This window comes from Danio rerio, chromosome 23 (genome assembly GCF_049306965.1).
Source record: "Danio rerio strain Tuebingen ecotype United States chromosome 23, GRCz12tu, whole genome shotgun sequence".
Classification (NCBI taxonomy): domain Eukaryota; kingdom Metazoa; phylum Chordata; class Actinopteri; order Cypriniformes; family Danionidae; genus Danio; species Danio rerio.
In genome coordinates, this window is record NC_133198.1 from 31,894,300 (window position 1) to 31,914,305 (window position 20,006).

General features: G+C 39.3%; 1 protein-coding gene across 49 annotated transcripts in view; it reads right to left on the reverse strand.

Moving 5' to 3' along the window:
• The window catches only part of casz1 (castor zinc finger 1), a 325,550-nt gene that overhangs the window by 4,006 nt on the left and 301,538 nt on the right, over positions 1–20,006 (reverse strand). For 26 of the 49 annotated variants that reach the window (XM_073939087.1, XM_073939094.1, XM_068216916.2 and 23 more), the window contains 11 exons: positions 18,600–19,462; positions 13,903–14,020; positions 13,404–13,467; positions 12,566–12,720; positions 10,221–10,343; positions 9,734–10,051; positions 9,397–9,595; positions 7,133–7,304; positions 1,935–2,083; positions 1,537–1,771; positions 529–864 (listed from right to left, as the gene is read on the reverse strand). In XM_073939087.1, the coding sequence (XP_073795188.1) occupies positions 529–864; positions 1,537–1,771; positions 1,935–2,083; positions 7,133–7,304; positions 9,397–9,595; positions 9,734–10,051; positions 10,221–10,343; positions 12,566–12,720; positions 13,404–13,467; positions 13,903–14,020; positions 18,600–19,462 (2,732 nt within the window). Of the gene's footprint in view, positions 1–528; positions 865–1,536; positions 1,772–1,934; positions 2,084–7,132; positions 7,305–9,396; positions 9,596–9,729; positions 10,052–10,220; positions 10,344–12,565; positions 12,721–13,403; positions 13,468–13,902; positions 14,021–15,277; positions 16,685–18,491; positions 19,463–20,006 lie in introns of those variants that run through there. The other 23 variants (XM_073939115.1, XM_073939106.1, XM_073939116.1 and 20 more) reach the window with 3 other exon arrangements.

The window sequence follows — 20,006 nt, forward strand, 5'->3', positions numbered from 1 at the left end:
CTCTGTAAGCAGTAGTAACTACATGCGCCCTATCACAGAGGTTCCACCTACAGCAGTATACTACCTAATGTGATTCAATGTCATAATCAAACAGAGACAGGCCCATTTGTATAATGTACTGGTGACATTTTAACGTTATTGTCACATCTAGGTATTAGGAGAGTTCAGAGGTGCCTCTGTACATCTGGCTTTATGGGAGTGCAGGATACCCTCCCATAAGCCTGAGGTCAGTGCTAATGATGTGCTCCCTGTCCAGACCAGCAGGAATCACATGACTCTATTAAAGCCTGGCATGATTAAACCAGCTTTTTACAGCAGGCTTCTAATGGACAGCATTTTAGACAGTAGACTTAACAGCAGGTGTGCAATGTACTACACAAGACTAAAGGCACCACTGCAGTCTGTAAAAAGTTAAAGAGTTGTAAACAGCTAATGCTTTTTAAACAAATGCCTTTTGTAATAGCTAGCCCTAACCCAAACTACTGGTACTTTAAAGCTGCAGTGTTCGGGTGGAGACGGGATAGGTACCTGCAGCGTCCTGTACTATAGGGACGTCATTTTTAACCGAAGACGAAGTAGGAATGATGGGGCTGAAAGCTGTTGTGTTGGTTGGCATGACAACACTCCTAGTGGCTCCAAGAGAGGCGCTGAGCAGAGAGTATGACAGACAGGATGGGGAGAGGAGATATGGGAGCGAGGGGAGTGGTGGCCGGAGAAGAGCCGAGGAGAGAGATGGAGGTTGACTCTGGAGCGCAGGCTGATGAGGAGGTGGAAGAGAAGGTGGAGGAGGAGGAGGTGCAGATTGAGAAGGAGGAGAGTCAGCAGAGGTAGTAGTGGCAGGGGCAGGGACCTGACAGCCTGGTCCTACAGAGACATGGTGCCAAAGAAGGATGGTAACAGAGAGACAGGAAGGTACAAGACACAAGGGTGGGGAGGTAAAAAGGAAGAGATCAAGTAATGAAATAATGAAAGCCAAATGGTAACCAAAGTCAGACAACAGCCAAAAGCAACAGTGATGAGAATGGAAGATAACATTTGAAATCAAACAGTGAAACCATAAAAACCAATTAAATGAAAGAAAGCTCAGATTCAAAGAGCAAAGACCCAGATTTGAAGGTGCTGATAGCATTGCTGTTGTAAGTTTTTATTCACCCTTTCTTTCACCCACACAAGCTCTCTCAAAAACCCACCCTCCATAGACAATGACTGAAGTTTTCGATTATCTTAAAACATGTTTTTTGTGCTGTTTATGGAGTTTTGGGCTGTTTGCAGGACACCCATAAAATATGTAAGTAGCATGTTATTTTACAGCCCTGTCATTGTCATCACATAAACTAGATAATAACAAGGTACTAGTCCCTTAAACCATCCCCTGAACCGAGCCTTAACCCTTTCTTAGGTGCGTGCACCTACATCAAAATAAAGTACAAGAAAAAAAAATGACATTGGCCTGTGGTTCATTTAGTCACTCATATTTTGTCAACCATTTCATTCTAAAACTGCCATGATATTTTCTTGTTGCTGAGGTCAACTCACCTGCTGGCGAACTGTCGTTTCCTACGGGGGTGCTGGTACAACTGCGGTCTTGGTTGGAGGATTCTGAGGAGAGGCCCAGTGGGCTACCTCCAGCAGTATAATCCATGTAGTCATCGTTGTCCTCCATCATGTTGGAGAAGTTGGGGTTCATATTATGGTGGCTGCCTACCATGCCAGATGAAGCTAGACTGGCCATGCGTTGCATCTCTTCTGGTTGGTGGGCATGAGAGACCACCTAAAGTAAAGCATATCAAATCATCCATTTAGACTAACATTGACTTAAGAACATTAGAAATATGCTTGAAAAATGTTTATTATTTGAGGGTAGAAGTTACATTCACATTACAAATGTGCTAATGGCTCATTCCTGACAGGAGCATGATTGAGATTCTTAGTACCTGGGAAGGAACTCTGTCGAAGTTTTTACCCAGCATCCTCCGCATGTGTTTGCGGGCATGGGAGGTCATCTGATGCTTGAGCAGGAAGGAGAACTGACAGCCCTCACGGATACAATGGAAATGGCTGTTAACTTGGTTGTATTTGCACCCTGCAAGAGACGAGCGACAAAATTAACTTGAGCAAAGACCATCTTCATCACGCCTGGGTTTCAGGGACAACATATATCATGGATTCTCAACGAGGTAATGAGGACATTGTGCTTCCGTCCCGCGCCTGCATAATGTGGAGAGACAGAGCAGATGAGTCCAGTGTCACACTGGGAAAGTCGAACCTTTTGAAGATTAGACCTGTGGTGCTCTTTTATTACAATGACATCTTTTATTCAATTTGGAATTTACATAAATACATTCTGCATTTGGAGAAGCAATAATGCACAACCCTGCAAACCAAAGAAAACACACAATTATTTCCATATTAAATTCATTTTTCACGACCTATCTGTTGCTGCTGTATTTCCTCCCCCTCACGCCTGTCCTTTTGCTTTTTTCATTATTTTTTTTTTCTCCCCACACAAAGGGCCCTACAGATTTTAATTGCTATATGTTTTCAAATTTAAAGACTGCCTCTGCGCACTAATCAAATATTCTAGGGTGCTCGTAATAATTTTATTGTGAATAATGCGTGCTGGAATAATTGAAAGAGTAGCATTCAGGGCAGGTGCTGGCTTGTTCGTTACCATGGCACTTGTGGTGCCGTGCAACAAACCGCCTGTTGTCAGATTGCTTTTGTACACAAGGGTGATATCCTCTAAAAAGGCAGAGTTGAGTAAATATGAGCACATGCTGAAATATCAGGGCTCTTGTGCCACCAGATCCTGGTAACCTCATCGCCAGTGTTCTGTTTAATGTTGCTGCCATGGAGACCACTTCCCCAGTCCAGCTGAACCATCAATTCTTTATGACTCTAAGGCTTGCTTTTGTCATATGTTGCTGGTTTATACGCTAACAATGCAGCTAGAGAGACCTTATACTCTGTGGACTCTTGTAATTCCTTCCACTCATCAATTACTGTTTTTGTTGTTGTACCTGACTTAAAGGAAAATTTCACCCCAAATGAATATTCTGTCATCACTTACTCAAATCTGTGTTTATTTAGCATATTGTAAGCTGTTTTGTAAGTGGTAAAGTAAATCTAGGTGGTTGTTATCGCAGAATAAAGCCTTACAGGCTTGTTCGGCAGCCTGGCGCAACTAAAGGACACCAAAAAGGCTTGGATGTACTTTATCCCATTTATTACGTGGCGGCTACTTGCCACAAAACATAATAATTAGACACAGAACATTGTTCTGAATCATAATATTTGATTAATTCTTTAATTAAATGCAAAGTTGACAGAAATAAAAATGACTGAATGGAGCATACACTAACCTACTTATTATCAAACACTATAGAATACACAAGACATGACACTCGTATAGTTTTGATTAGGGAAATGTGTAACGGTAAATATGACGAGTGAAGCCCCGCCTACTAGTACAGGAGCCAATCATCGATTGCTATAGACTAACATTTCTCCATAGAGAAACTCGGACCAGATGTGTGCTTTTTTTGACAGTTTGCTAGTCAACAAATACTTGCTTCACAGACATAAAAAATACATCAGAATAAAGCTTGAAATCTGTCATTTTAAATAAAGCGCACTCGAAAACAAATGTTTTTTGGTTATGTAATCTGTATAAAATAAACGCGAGGTACAGTCCATCCTGTCAAATGCACATCACATTACAGCAACTACTAACCCCCAAAAACTTGTAAATAAAGAGTCACTGTTATTTCTATAAGAGATTCGACATCAAGACTAAGTTGTTATTTAATTTAGAAGACCAGCACGATCAGGCGATCATTATCCGAAGGATGATAATACGTAGAACGGCCATAAGTGAGGTTGGTGTCGTGATCTCGTTCCTTTTGTGTGCACATGCGAATTAGCATGGGCAACCTAAAAATATGCAGATTTTGTTTAATTCGGACATTTAGACTAAACTTATGAGATAGCTGTTGTTTAAGTTTATTGGTGGTTCCAAATATGTAATGTAATCATAGGCTTGGCAAACGGTTTTGAAGAATATGATATTTCCCCATTAAGACTGAATGCCTGAGCATACAGCCCGAGAGGCATTTCAAAGATGGGCGCCGAGTGAAATTACTTTCCTTAAAGGGACTTTGTTATTATTCATTCATAAGATGGCAGAAAACAGACAAAGAAAGGGCTGTGACAGACAAGCATTAAATATAAACATATTCACTGATGGTTAAGATGAGCCTGTGTTATTAGTTTTAGCGGTTGTTATCTCATAAAAACATACATTGGAATGTCATGACTCACCGATCAGAATCAATTGTATAAATACTGTAAAAGAGATATGAAGTGTTTATATTGCTTTTTAAAATCTCTTTATGCCAGCAGGTTTGACATTTTGCCACACATCACCTTTAGATTACCAAAGCAACAAACAAAGACGCTTGGTTGAAAAAATAAGCGTGCAGTTTTTGAGGTGAACTCTCCCTTTAAGGGGAGGGGAGCAGGAGGAAAAAAATACAAACTTTTAATCGGCCTGCTTGTGATGATGATCGAGGCTTGAAAAAGAGCAACACAAACAGACTGAGCTCGACAGGCACGGTAATTAACAAACATATGTAATTGCTCATTCCTGACAGGTTAAATATACCCAAGAAAACAACCTCTGTTTGATTGCCTACTATAAATACTGAAGTATTAATGTATGACAAAAAGGCAGACACCATTTTTCTCAGCCTGTTTTCTGTAATATAAATAAAACGTCCCCAGTTTTACAATGAGTTGGGGCCGTCTTTAATTCCACCAAACGTGTTTGTTCTGCAAAACATGAACGCCCGCTAGCACACTGACTCTGTTTTCATTGTAAACCGCTCAATTGACAAAATATCAATGCACAGATTGTAATGAGATAAGAGCTTCTCAGAAATGGCCTCAGAATTCAGTGAATAAGTGAAGCGCGGCCGTGTCATGCCCTGTACTGTATGTTGTGCTGCGAACAGTGTGAGAATTAGCGACTCAACCAGCAGATTGCCACTTCCCCTGTAGTCAGAGCCAATGGAAAAAGTGTTTTCATAGCAGGTGATGGCATCGATATAAATTTACAGTTACATCAGCTCTGTTTTCACACCATCTCTGATCCCTCCAGCTGCATTACTAACAGTCTAACGTGGGAGAGCAGATATGAACAGTGAGTGTTTGGAAACACGAGTAACTAATGTGAACAGTGATTGAGACAATGAGGAGTGTGGGCGACTGAGGCACGTACCATTTGTAAGATTCTCATAGTGCTGAATTCAATAAATGACTTTGCACACCACATTGAATAAAGAAAATCAGATTTCCAAAAAGGCTGAGGTGGATTAAAGGAACAGTTCACCTCAAAAATTAAAACAGGCCTATTACTGCTGAGAGGGGAGCCAGGACCTGGTTCTTCTATGTAGGAATTAACAGAACATCAAAATGTTTATGTTTTGCATTATTAAAAATGAGAAACAACGAAGAGATCCAAAGGTTCTTGCTCATAAAAGGGGAGCATTTTCTCAAATATATACGTTTATTGTTTGCCAGCGCTAATAAAGATAACAACATACATTTGTAATAGATACTACCCTGTCATGCAATTGATGCATCTTGTTTTGCATTACTTCATGCCTTTTGATTCACATCATGGTATTTTAGTGACATAAAGCAAACAGTGTAGCATTGAATGTTTTTTTTTTTTTTTGGCTAGGTAAATCCACAGGACAAAAAAAAAGAAAATACTATCCACATACACTCACCAGCCACTTTATTAGGTACACTGTCCAACTGCTTGTTTGCGCAAATTTTTATTCAACCAATATCATGGAAGCAACTTAGTGCATGTAGACAAGGTCAAGACGATTTGCTGCGGTCCGAACCGGGCATCAAAATGGGGAAGAAAGGTGATTTAAGTGACTCTTGTAGAAGAGCCTTTCTGAACACACAACACTTAAAACCTTGAAGCAGATGAGCTACAGCAGCAGAAGACCACACTGGGTGCCACTTCTTTAGCTAAAAACAGGAAACTGAAGCAACAATTCGCACAGGCTAAACAAAATTGGACAATAAAAGATTTGAAAAATGTTGGCTGGTGTGATGATTCGTGACATTCCGATAGTAGGGTCAGAATTTGGCATCAACAACATGAAAACATGGCTCCATCCTGCCTTGTATCAACAGTTTAGGCTGGTGGTGGTGGTGTAATGGTGTGGGGGATATTGCATGATGCTATCATGTCAATATGAACCAAAATCTCTAAGTATCTTGTTGAATCTATGCCACAAAGGCATAGATGTCTTCTTTCTATTCATTCATTTATTTTCTTGTTGGCTTAGTCCCTTTATTAATCCGGGGTCGCAACAGCGGAATGAACCGCCAACTTATCCAGCAAGTTTTTACGCAGCGGATGCCCTTCCTGCCACAACCCATCTCTGGGAAACATCCACAAACTCAATCTCACACACACACACTCATACACTATGGACAATTTAGCCTACCCAATTCACCTGTACAGCATGTCTTTGGACTGTGGGGGAAACCGGAGCACCCAGAGGAAACCCACGCGAAGGCAGGGAGAACATGGAAACTCCACACAGAAACGCCAACTGAGCCGAGGTTCGAACCAGCGACCCAGCGACCTTCTTGCTGTGAGGCGACAGCACTATCTACTGCGCCACTGGTCTTCTTTCTAATGATACCTAATTTTTGTTTGTAGTTCACTAGGGTCAAGAACTGTTACTATTTAAATTAAGGTCGATGTAAATCCCCAAAAGTGAGTGCTGGCTAACAGATTAAGGCAGTTCTGAAGGCAAAAGGGTGTCCAACCCGGTATTGTACCTAATAAAGTGGCCAGTGAGTGTTCATGACTACAGTATTTTATAGTTGTAGGTACATTAAAGTATCACCTCAAATATGTCAGTTTCCTAAAACCTATAAAGTGATTTTACTTATTTTTATTTCAGATTTTTACAAACTATTTTTTTTTTTATTTGAAGAGATGTGCAATGAATTCTGACAAACAAGCATGTACATTTTAACCTTTACCAAGTTGTTTTTTGTTCTAGATGCTTCTTTTAATACAAGAAAAGCTGGTTCTTACCATGTCTGCCACATTCTTCTCTTTTGGTAAAGTATTTGAAGCCGTTGGCGGCACGCCTCTCTGCTTTCTCATGCTTCTTGATGTGCCAGGGCAGTTTGGTGGTGATATTGGTGACAAAATAACAGCCGGGTCTCAGACAATGATAATGGCCCCTCATGCGAAACTCACAGTGCTGCAGAAAACCACAAATAAACACAACTCAGATCTTGTACAAACACTCCATGTCTTCATGGTTCACATTCCCACCGCTAATTCACAACCCAATTATGAGATATTACATTAATTTACGAGTGTTTCAAAACCGACCGTCTTTTGAACCAAAATGGGGTCTGATCATTTGTCAGTTAGTTAGTCATTACTCAGGGTACCAAAGGGAAGAAGTAGGTTACGTCTGCTCATTAAATCCTTTTCTTCGTTCTTTCTGCAAGCATGTGACAGGACCCCGGCCCTCGCTGACCAGCGGAATCTGAACTTTAGGTTCACGCTGTAACCGCTGACCCCATTAACAACACGGCAATTAGTTCATTTGGCGATTCATCTATTTCTAAAACTGCTCTTTTATCAATTCATTAAGCTGCGTATGTGTGCATGTGTGTGTCCTCCGCAATGTAACCTGTTTCTGCACCACCATCTGTTTCCAGAGAGGCAGTTCCCCCAGGAGCACATAAACAGAACCCACTCTGCTCCTGAGAGGAGGGGGGAGCGCCGAGAACTGGGGATGGGACGCATAAATGAATTCATTTAAACAGGTTTTGCTCCAAATGCAAGTTGTTGGGAAGGGAGGGCTTTTTTCTATTAATGATGGAATTTTTGATGAAAAGCAAAACTTGTTTATTTTATACAGCTTCGGGGTCTCTGAGGTGCTTTTTTGTTTGCTTGTTTGTTGTGGAGAAATGAATATGTACCTAGGCATTTGTGTTCACTGTTTATAAAAGCAGTTTTACTGAGATAAAGTCATGTCAATGCAAATGGAGTTGCCACGGTGTAAAGTGGTTTTAGTGGTAAGGATGCAATGATTATAGAGTTTGGTTGTACAATTATATTCTGAGGAATAGTCAGTTTCACGGTTATCATGATTATTATGCATTCAGTCATTTCAAAACACTACTAGTTTAGTAAATCACATGAAAACTATTTTTTAAAAACTATATTTTAAAGTGTTATTTTAGGAGTTCACAGTTTGTTTGGCATGCTGTCCCAGGAGAGAGCTCTGAGCTTATGAGATCCTCGAGCCCAGGGGTCCCTCTTGTTCGAAATTTTACTATGGTGCAGATTTGGTTTAGTCAATTTACTTATGTCTCATGTTTTAGACTGTGGGAGGAAACCGGAGGACCTGGGGAAAACCCACACGAGCACGGGGAAAACATGTACTCCACACAGAAATGCCAACTAGCCGGGTAGAGACCCGAACTGGAGGCATTCTTGCTGTGAGGCAACAGTGCTAGCCACTGGGCTGCCATGCTGTTCTATAGAGGTAAAAGAGGAGGAGAGGGGGCGGAAGGGGGGATTCTTCAAGACGAAGATGACTAAGGTAAGATGCTTTTGGTTATTTATACTGAGTTAGGAATCGTCTGATTGGTGGTTCGTACATTAGCTTGACTCGGAGCCAGCCGTGTCAATCATAAAGATGTGATCCTCTAGAAATTAGTTTATAAATAAACTTCAATTATTGCCGGTCAGTAACCAAATACAGCACAAAATAATAATAAAAAACAAACAATAGTCCATTTCTCTTTGGACTTAAAAATAAGTGAAAAAAGTGTATGGCATTTAAACATAAGTATTATTTTATATTGAAAATAAATGACAGAACAATGAATAAATGAATAAATAAATAAATAAATAAATAAATAAATAAATAAATAAATAAATAAATAAAAATAAGAAAATTAAAAAAATTGTATTTTGTCTAATGTAAATTTAAGCTACATATTATATATAATAGTACATATTGTTATTATTATTATTATTATTATGTTCATTATTAGTGTATTATTTTATTAAAATGTTTATGCTATCTTATAATATATCACAATTTTGTCAAACTCATGCTTGTACAGCCTGAATAGTGGCGGTTTCTATGGGCCTATTGCAACTATTGTTGTACATGCCTACTGTATATGATCTATATATAAAGAAAGCTTCAGTTACTGGCATTGGGTAACATGAAAATTAAAATATTGAGGTTAAAAAAATCTAATTATATAAGAAATAAAAAAACAATAACTATTTCATAAGATATTTCTTGTTAAAATGATGCTCACCTGGTTAGGACAAAGGCATTGCAGAGAATAATAGGAGAACTGGTCTCGCACATTCACCAGGTTGTTGTTGGGGTTAATGTGGTCCAGGCAATGCGACTCAGCCTTCCCTGATGTCTTACACACATATTTGCAATTTCCAAACAGACAGTGGAAGTGGAACTTATTGGAGTATTTGCAGTCGGTGGCCAGACAAGGATCACTGTGGGAGATAAGCATGACAACACGTCCATCAGATATTTAAAACTGCGCAGAAGACATGGAAATACAGGCAGGACAAGCCATTCAAATCACACCACCACGGCATTATGAATTTACAAGAATGACATCGTCTACTCACTTGTCCTGAAACTGCAGGAAGCCAGGCTTGACCTGAGGCTTGGCATTTTCCAGCGACGTGGTGGCTAGAGGGGAAGTGGCTGGCATACTGGGCATGGAGGCAGGAAGTTGGGGGATCGAACCGGCTAGCTGTTTCCAGGCTTGGAAAGAAGGGGACGAGCTGTAGCCCCCTGACACAGCCAGACTGGGCACCTCCACAGGGGGCGTCTTGGCCATGGAAATAGGGGCAGACATTTGATTAGGTCCGCTATCGTTGGATTCCTTGCTCTCGTTGAAAGGGGGCTCCGATTTAACCTTCAGGTTGGCTCTGAAGTGGAAGCTAATGAAAGAGAGGTGCATCTCCCATTAGATATGCTGCCAAACATAGCAGCAAATTAACATAGCTAGATCATAATCATGTAAATTGTGTGTATGCACGCTTTGGTGTGAACTTTAACATTTCAAAACTTTGATTTAACGTCATCGTGTTTGATTGTAATGTTCCTCACTTGGCGTGTTTGATGGCTCCGTCCACCGTGCTGAAGAGAGCCCCACAGTCCTCCACCAGGCAATGAAAATGGATCTTGTGCAAGAAATCACAATGGGCTTCACAGAAATCATCAATGTCATACCTGTACAGATGTGAGAAAGAGAGAAAGTTCAAGATGTGTATTGCTGGTAAATTAAGGTCAGTTTCTCAAACGCGTTCTCGATTTAGCTCATGAACATCTGACTTTCAGGAAAGTGGTTCTTTAGGTGAATTATATGCCTAAGCCCAAAGCAGCAGGTCTCTGGCCAGGACATTGCGCTAGGGCTCTGTAACTAAATACTGCACATAACATCACATGCTCTGGATAAATCTTTTCTTTCCACATAACAACCTGGGAACAAACACTGTGGATGGCAATGACAAGCAAAAGGGTACATCATAAAGAAGGATGGCGACAAAAACCAGACACCCCCTTCAACAAAACACAGAGGGTGTAGAGCCAAGATACAGCTGTATTTTCTGTTATGGAGGATTTATTTGGGCATGCTGAGGAGAGTGGCTGACATTAATAACATGCCCATGATTTAAAATTACATTGTATAATGTATAAGAGGTACGTGTATATTTTAGGTGTGCAAATGTTTACTTTAGTTTTAGCTCACGTAAATTATCCAGCAATATGAGCATTATTTTATATTATTCTACTACTTTGATAAAGAATACACTCGATGAAATTAAAATATATATATATATATAAAAAAACAGTAAGAATAAAACAAAAGGCAGTAAAAAAACAGCATCCACATGACTAATTCAATGCTAAAATAGAACATTTATTTTCACTTGTTTGCTTTAGTTTTATCTTTGATGAAATATACTTCCAAAGATTGAACAGCAAGTAAATGTAAATATATAAAACAAAAGGAAACTGAAAAATAAATATGAATTTATATGACTATAAGGTTTTAAAGAGGTGGTTCAGAGTGTAAAAAGGCTTGGTTAAGGCTTGGTTGTGTTTATAAATTGCAAAGCAATGCGTGCTCATGCTTCATTTGTAGAAAATTGTGTTTTTTTCTTCTTATATATTACTTCAATTATATACCCGCCCTCAAGAGGCTCTGATTGGTTAGCTAACATAATGTGCTGTGAATCACAAATCAGCTCCACATCACCAGGAAAAGCCTCATGCCTCTAACTGCACGTGCTGTGCCTCTGCTGTTTAAATACTGTCAACCAGAGTAGCTGCTAGCCGTATCAGCTTGAGCCTGAACCTCATGCCTGCTCTCTAAATAAAATCTGAAAAGTGTCTTTCACATATGTTCTAAATAAGCATGTGTAAGTAATATGAAACATTCAAATATCTTTCGCAAGATATTATTTTAGCATTATTAGTTATTTCAGATGTAGAAAGCAGGGAAAGCGGATGCACAGAAAGTGTTTACAGGGGTTTGATGGCTAAATATGAATTGGTAGCTCAATTAATGGTGCTAAACAGCATTTCCTTTTGTTTAAATCTTTGTTTACATCCTTGCTACCACATACTATTAACCCTACACTATGCATTTAATTGATCAATTTTACCAAATAAATATACTTACAATCCGCAACTTCATCTATTATGGCTTAGGTGCTCCTTCTTTTAGGAGTTTTTAGCCGAATCCAGCACTAAACTGAGAGAGATTCTGGAAGCTGTCCTTTGTCAAATGCTAGAGCTATATCTTTTTGCATAATTCTCTCAAACATAATTAAATTAAATTGTAAACCCTTCTCTGTGTCGTGTCGAAGCCCAAAAAAAGAAACAGAGGAAGTTCTGTGGAAATAGCAGCGATTGAACAGCATTTTAGCTTTCTCTTCTATAACATTACAGCGCCTCTAGCCACGTCCCTTCACTGCGCAGGGTGTGTGCGTGTGGTGAACGTTTGTAATATGAAGCATTAGTGATCTCACTAGCCCGGATGTATTTTTTTTGTAGTCCCCAACCTTGTTCGCTGTAGGTTTTGCCAAGCTAACTCTGTAGAAGCCAGTGCCTCCCTTTGTATTGAACTTTGAGCGTATTGCATTGAGAGATATTGTTTATGTTTACACAGCTACATTACACATCAACTAAAGTTTAAAATATGATATTATAGTAGACCAACTCTTTAATTATAATTAAAAAAAAAAAATAAGAAGGAAAGAAAGAAGGTAAGAACGAAAGAAAGAAAGAAAGAAAGAAAGAAAGAAAGAAAGAAAAAGTAAAGCCATCTAAATTTAACTCACAAGTGTAAAACAAAGTCTTAGTTCTGTGCTTTTAAAAAAAGGAAAAGGCAAGGTAAAGCTAAAGCTGGAAAGGATTCTGTAGGGACACAAGATGATTTGAGGCACCTGCGCAGGTAGGTTTTCCACAGCTCAGTGGGCTTCTCTGGGCTCGACCTCTTCATTACCCTACTGAGATACTGAGCTGCGTCTGAGCCGTCTGCTGCCTGAGCTCCCTCCAGCTCTGACTTCAAATCCAGAGCGTTGAAGAAACCAGGATTCATCTGCACACATTAACACATGCTTAGGCACGTTTCATCACACAGTTCTACAACACTTTCTGTGTTTGAGGCTTCAGTGTGTTTCAGTGAAGCGGAGAGAGAGAGAGAAAGCGAGACAGGAAGAGAGAGAAAGCTGAGCTAAGCTGTCAGGAGAACTAGAGCGAGTTTTCTATTTAAATCATCAAGGTAATGGTACATGTGCACCATCTATATCAGTCACAGAAGATGTATGATTAAAACAATGTCCATTTTAATCCCCACAAAAACACACAACATTTAAATATCTGTTCGGCACCATTTCGTCTTTTTAAAAAATGAGGGTGACAGTTGCCTTTTTTTTCCCCCACGCCGCTGACTTTTTAATCAAATAATTTACAAAGTCCATAAATAAAGATAGAGCAGATGGAGGAGAAAAAGAAGAAAGCCGATGAAAAAAAATGCGCAGAGAGTTCAAAACAGCTCATCAAAAAACAAACATCTCTATATATCTGCCGTGGCAACCGGCTCCTGCTTCATTATATTAATTTGCGAGCGGCGGGCTGAAATTACACTGTATGAAAAATGGCTGGAAAATTTAAATGATACAAACTCATCCTATTAGCGGTGAAACATTAAAAAACAAACAGCCCCCTCTGCATCCTGCTAATTTGTCTTGGGATGAAAAGCGTTTGATGGATGAATCTTACCTTATTCATAAGTGAGGATAAAAGAGATGTATTTCCCGGCGCAGGGTGTCCGTTTGATTCAGCGCTAGAAGACGCAAAATGAACAGTGTTTAGGCGGGATTTGCATGAGAACAGTAAATATTATAATTTATCTCAGATTGTGAATATACAATGACGACGAATGAGCAAAAAAAGGCTAAGGAGGCTGGAAATTAGGGTTTATGCAAACACACTTTCATCTAAATGAATGTGCAAACATGTCATGCCTCATACTTGACGCGCATTATGAAAAGAGCGCATTATGAGGGAATTTTTGCATTCGTATGATGGATTTCCTCAAAGGAGGCCTCATGGTGGGAGAAGGAGGGAGAGTGTAAATCTCGTCCTCCTTGATCACTCCACGGACCCACCTTGTGAAGGGGGTTTTAACAAGAGCACTCACACTAATTAACACAATACGGCATTATTCCAGAGATAAATCACGGCGGGGCAGGTTTGGGCATGAGCTGAGGGGGGGTACCTGTGGTCTTTCTTGCTCAAGTCCAGGCTATGCTCCTGGATAGACTCTTGCGAGGCTGCACCGTCCACCGGCTCCTGCTTCACCTCGACCGGATTAAACTGGCCTGCCTGCCCCATCCCTGAGGAGAGAGACAAAGTTATTGTTGGTCAGCATTATTCCACTGTGATGAGATCCAATCTGACTTCTGTCCTGGCCAAGGAGAAGACCAGGAGTGATAATTATTGCGGAATTATGTCAGGCCGTCAAGGCGTTTAAACGTTGATTGAGAGGCAGCAGGAATGAGGGAAAAAGGCTCCGTTTTCAGCAGCGCTTGTCACAACTCATTTGCAGGCCTGCCTCTTAACTGGTCATTAAGAGGCATGCTAATGCTGAGGGAAAGTGGCAGATTCAGACTGCCCGCCCCTCCCTGCCGTCGCCGCTTGTCCTTGTTGGCCTGGCGACGGCCGCCACCGAGCATGCCCAAAAGGAACATCTGCTTGTCCGTCAGATTAGAGGTGACAGCCAATCAGATCGGTTCAAATAGCGTGACCTCTCGATCGGATTTTCAAAATAGGTATGCAGACGACGTGGAGAGGAGGCGGGAGGGATGCTGACGGGAATGCGACCTGGCTTTTCCTCCAATCCCCAAATGATTGAAATATTAATTTGTCCTCCGGCTATACAGAGAAAGCCAGGCTTTTGCTAGCCAGTAAGTGGTATTTTATTAAAAAACAGCTCTGAGTGCATCAGCAGTGATTGCGAGGTCGGGGTGGATGTTATTTAAGAAAGAGAGCCCGCTGAGGAAACCTGACAGTTAGCACCCACCCTGCCCTTGGCCTTCAGTTCAGAGGGCGTTTAACCATGTGAAAAGAAAAAAAGAGTCAATCCTTGAGGTCACAAGCATGAGTTTATCTGATAGTGTCACTCTAACCTTCTTGACGCGTGTGATTTGACTCTGTGTGTTGGTTATGGAGGTGAACTAATGACTCATTGCGACGTGTCAGCTTAAGGCGCATCACATTCTAATAAAGTCGGTAGCTTATTCCAGCCCTATTTTCAGTCTTCTGCTGCTCAGTTGACTAATTACCGCCTGTCTTTGCGCCTAGTTCGTCCACCTCCAATCCGTTCAGATCTGTGGTCTTTATGTGTGAGAAGCATGTCGTAGTGATTTGAACCTCCCCGCCTGTCTGTAAACGACTCTCACTGTCTTTCTCTCGCATTTCTTCTAGGAATAAACTGCCTGACTTTAACAAGGGACGTTTAAATAACGACCACGTGAGAAGAGAGTCATTAAACCTTCAGCGTTGCAGTTTCTATGACAAAAATCGGCGATGATCTAAGAGAACGAGGAGGGGGTGCACATGCTCACGATGCTGTGGGTTTTTTTGTTTTTTTTTTTGCTGGAAATTATCCAAGAATAATGTTGTACTGTGTAATTACCTCAACAAAGTTACTGAACTCATGAAAGATCATTTGTACTGGGTGTCTAATTAGCAAACCCCTCAGATTTCAAGATCCTCCAAAACACACTAGGGGTGAGCATGGATTTAAAATCTGAAGTATTCGACAAGGAAATGAAGCCACCTGAACAAATTAGCAAGCGACTTGTGTTGAACAGTAAGACTGAAATGTGTTTGTTTGCAAACTAGCTCTTGATTAAAAAAAAAAAGTGTTCGAAAAAAAACAAAGCTGTTTGAAAATAGCCGCAGTAAACATCGTTCTCTTTTCTAACGCAGTGCTCTGACCACATCCTCTTCATATTTTACCCAAATGTCCTGTTCACACGTCTTTTCTGAGCAAACGTGTAAAATTAGCAATGCCACATTATGATCTGCAGTCTCAATTCTGCCGAGTAGGGGATTTTTTTTCTCAACTTTTCTTGAATTTACCAAAACTGAATGCAAGGTGCGTACACATGAAACAACATGCTCGATCTTTTCTCACACCTGAAACTTTACACAAATAAAGGCACTCAGAAGAGCATTTATACCAGGAGCATTATACCTTTTGCAAGAAAGCTCTTGCTTACTGGTCTAAAAATGCCAATTGATGTAGTATCATGACACCCTTTACGGTATTTTCCTTTTGCAAGGAAATCCACTCACTTACTACCAGAAAAACAGCTGGAGAGTAAAGACTTCACATCAGTATTTTCATACTGAAACAAGTAGTGCTTTTATCTATACACACACACATACAAACACACACACACACACACACACACACACACACACACACACACACACACATGCATCCCCCCTCTCTGGAGCGCTGAGTCATTTCTGCTTCAACAGTTTCTGATATTTCTTCCTCTATATCAGAGTGCATATAAAAAGCTGCTTTGTACCTCCAATTTCTCAACTTAATATTATTCAGGCTCCATTTGGTTGGAACGAGTGCACGCTCAGATAAGAGGCCGGTGATGAGGAAGCATGTAGAACACAGGCCCTGGGATCCTCCTGAGAATGCTATTAGAGGCAGCTTTACAGAGCCCACTCACTAGTTCAGCACTTATCTGCTAATGGATTGTGGGTATCATGACAATGATCGCTGCAATAACAAGACTAGAGCAGCAAACCAGCCCTTTAATATTTTGCCCTAATCCTGAAATCAGAGATTTGTGTAGCGTCTGTGAGCAGATGACCTGAAAGTGCCCTCTTGCTGATGGGTGAATGCGAAGAAAGAGGAACAAATGGACCCAAAGAACTGATGCTCTCATGATTAAAAGCACTGAGAAATCTGATATGTTGACAATGTAAGTTTTTATTTTTTTGGCCTGTTCTATGTGCACTACCGGTCAAAAGTTTGGGGTCAGTAGCATTTTTAAAATTTAAAATTAGAATTTTTTTTTTTAATTTTAAATTTCAATTTTAAGTTTCAAATAAGCTTATTCTGCTCACCAAAGCTGCATTTATTTCATCAAAAATGCAGTACAAATTGTAAAATGGTGAAATGTTATTGCACTATAAAATAACAGTTTAAAATTAGTTTAATATTTAATTTAATCATTTATTTCAATGATTTTAATAATGCATTTTCAGCTTCATTACTACAGCCTTCAGAGTCACATGATGCTTCAGATATCACTCTAATCATAATAATAATAATAATTAATATTATTATTATTAATAATGTTAATGGTAATAAATAAATATTTAACCTTTTTGATTTAATTAATAATGCCTTGATAAAAAAAAACATGAAAAAAAAACTGACCCCAAACTTTTGACCAGTAGTGAAATAACAGGCCAGTTCTACATATTTAGACAGGTGTTCTCAACTGAAGATTTTACAGTTCTTCTTTTTCTGTTAATTTAAGGTTGAAAAGCAATTAATTAGCATTAATACTATATTAATTAGTGGCCAAAATTTATAGATTTATATTTATAGATTTTTCTGATTTCTAGATTTATTTAATTTTCCATTATTAGTCACTTTTGATTGGATTGTGTGTACATATTTGTTACATTTACATTACATTTCCAATCCTCTACTGTATCACTAAAGTAAAGTCTAAAAGATAAAGTTAAAGTTAGATGAAGTTGATTGTTAAAAACAGCAAACATTTTAAAATACATCTTCATAAATTCACTTGTGGCATTTAAATTGATTTCTCCTGCATTTTACTATTTTATTCAGATACAATTGTATAGCATTTTAATACTAGCCAAATAACTAGGCTTATCTGTATCAACTTCAATTAATATTACAGTTTTTATACTTAATAAATGTAATTATTTGAATAATTAATAATAATGACTAGGCCCACACAAAATCTGTGCGAGCAGAAATCTGCAGATTTTAAGCCCATCATTTAGTCTATGTATTACTTGTGTAAATGTGTGTAAATTTATATTTATTCCGTTTTAAATTAATTTCACTAATATTATTTTGATATTATAACAGTAATATTAAAATGTCTATATGATTTATTTACAATTTGAGTTTGTAAAGTAATATTGGTCACACTTTACAATAAGGTTCATTAGTTAATGTAATTAATGCATTTACTAATATGAACAAACAATGAACAATACATTTACCACTGTATTTGTTCATGATAGTTAATGTTAGTTAATGAAAATACAGTAGTTCATTGTTAGTTCTTGTTACCTCATGGTGCATTAACTAATGTTAACAAGCATGGACTTGGATGTTAATAATGCATCAGTAAATGTTCAATTATGATCAATAAATGCTGTACATGTGTTGTTCATGATTAGTTCATGTTAGTAAATGCATTAACTAATGAACCTTATTGTAAAGTGTTACCATAATATTTTCTTTTTTTATATTATATAGGACACTTGCTTTGTTTACCAAATAATCTAATTTGATTTGCATTGTAAATATGAAATAAAAATGTATTTTTTTATTTCATATATTAAGCTTTTAGTTATGATACTCTTTTTCTCTTTTAGATAGAGAAAAACCCTACCCTTGTTTAAAGTGTAGGGGTGGGAATAATATTTGTTATTAAAAATTTCTCTGTAAAATTACTTTGTTATATCTGTAAAAGTTTATTGAACAGCTAAAAATGATACTCCTAAAATAATTCTGCATAAATATGTAGATTCTTCACAAAATTCTTAGCAGAAATAACAAAAAATGTTTGCAGATTCTGTCTGGCTCTAATAATGACTCATCTTAAAATTGAAAAACAAACAGGAATCACTACACAGTTTATTTGAAGCTGATAATAAGTGAAATAAACTCACCTGCATCAGGGTTACCGGAGGGCTTCAGGGCAGCGGCTGCCAGTCGGGCCATCATGGGCGATATCAGACCCTTGCTAGCTGACATCTTCTCCATAATTGATGACGCAGCGAAGGAAGTTGGGGTGGAAGCAACAGTAGCAGCAGCCAGGTCCCCAGTTGGAGTTGAGGTCTGGGGCAGAGAATCGCTGGGCATGGAGTGGGCCACAGACGTGGCAGCAGAGATTAGACCAGCGGCAGAGGGTGGGAGCGGCATGGGCATTCTGGGAATGAGGGGAAAGAAAGCATTGGAAGCACCTGCCAGTGCGCTGTTAGAAAGTGCCAGGGCCATGGGTACATTGCTGGGCAGGGCCTGGGACAGCAGCGTCGAAATGCGGCTAGCTGGAGGCAGAGCAGCGGTGGGCTTGACGCTCTGGCTGGAGCACATGGTGGTGGTGGGAGTGGGGAGCAGATGCGGGATGGTGGAGGATTGCTGGGTCGTCGGAGAAGCACTTAAGCTAGAGTTCTTGCTGCTGATGGCAGAGTAGTCCATGAGGTCATCATTGCTGGACTCATCCTGCTCCTCTTTGGGCAACAGGAAGGAGGAAGTGAGGCCAAGGACGCCTGAGGAGCGAATGTGGCGGCGCTCGTGCTTGCGCTTGTGTGAGGTCATCTGGCTGGTGGAGGTAAAGGTGAAGCCGCAGCCTTGGCGTATGCAGTGGAAATGGTTGGTGGCCTTGCTGTAGACACAGCCTTCATACTTGCACTCCTCGTATTTGTAAAACTTCTTGAAGCCGTCCTTGGCATAAGCATCGTCTTTGATGTGATAGCTCTTGTGCTTCTCGATGTCACACTTGTTCTTGAAGGTGAAGGTACAGCCTGGACGCCTGAGAGGTGAAAAGATGAAGGATTACACTATAAATTGGGCACATTAACCCTTCAACTGCCCCACCAAGAAAAAAAATGTCTGGATTGCATTTCTTAACTCTTAATGTCGCTAGTTAACACACTCAAAGCATTTTTTTTTCAACACACCCCGTAATTTTTAAAATATCAACCTCTACCAAATGGTTGATATGTTGGTTTATGGCAAAAGTACCGGAATTAAAACATATGCATACTGCATATTATGAAAAATCTGAAAATATGAAGAGTAAGACCAATTTATTTAACAAAAATATTGAAAATAAAAAAATTTGAATACTAAATCATCTTTATTTTTTGAAGTATGCCATGAAATATTTCAGATTCTCATTTAACACTTTTTTTTTTTTTTTTTTTTTTACAATAAAACCAAAATCAAGTGTAGTAGTGCATTGGGATTATGTTTGTTTGCTTATTTTGTAAACCAACAATGCCGTGTGTGTAAACCATTATTTAAAACAGTCCTTCTTTGAATGACTTTAACAGTCATTATTTATAACGGTCAAA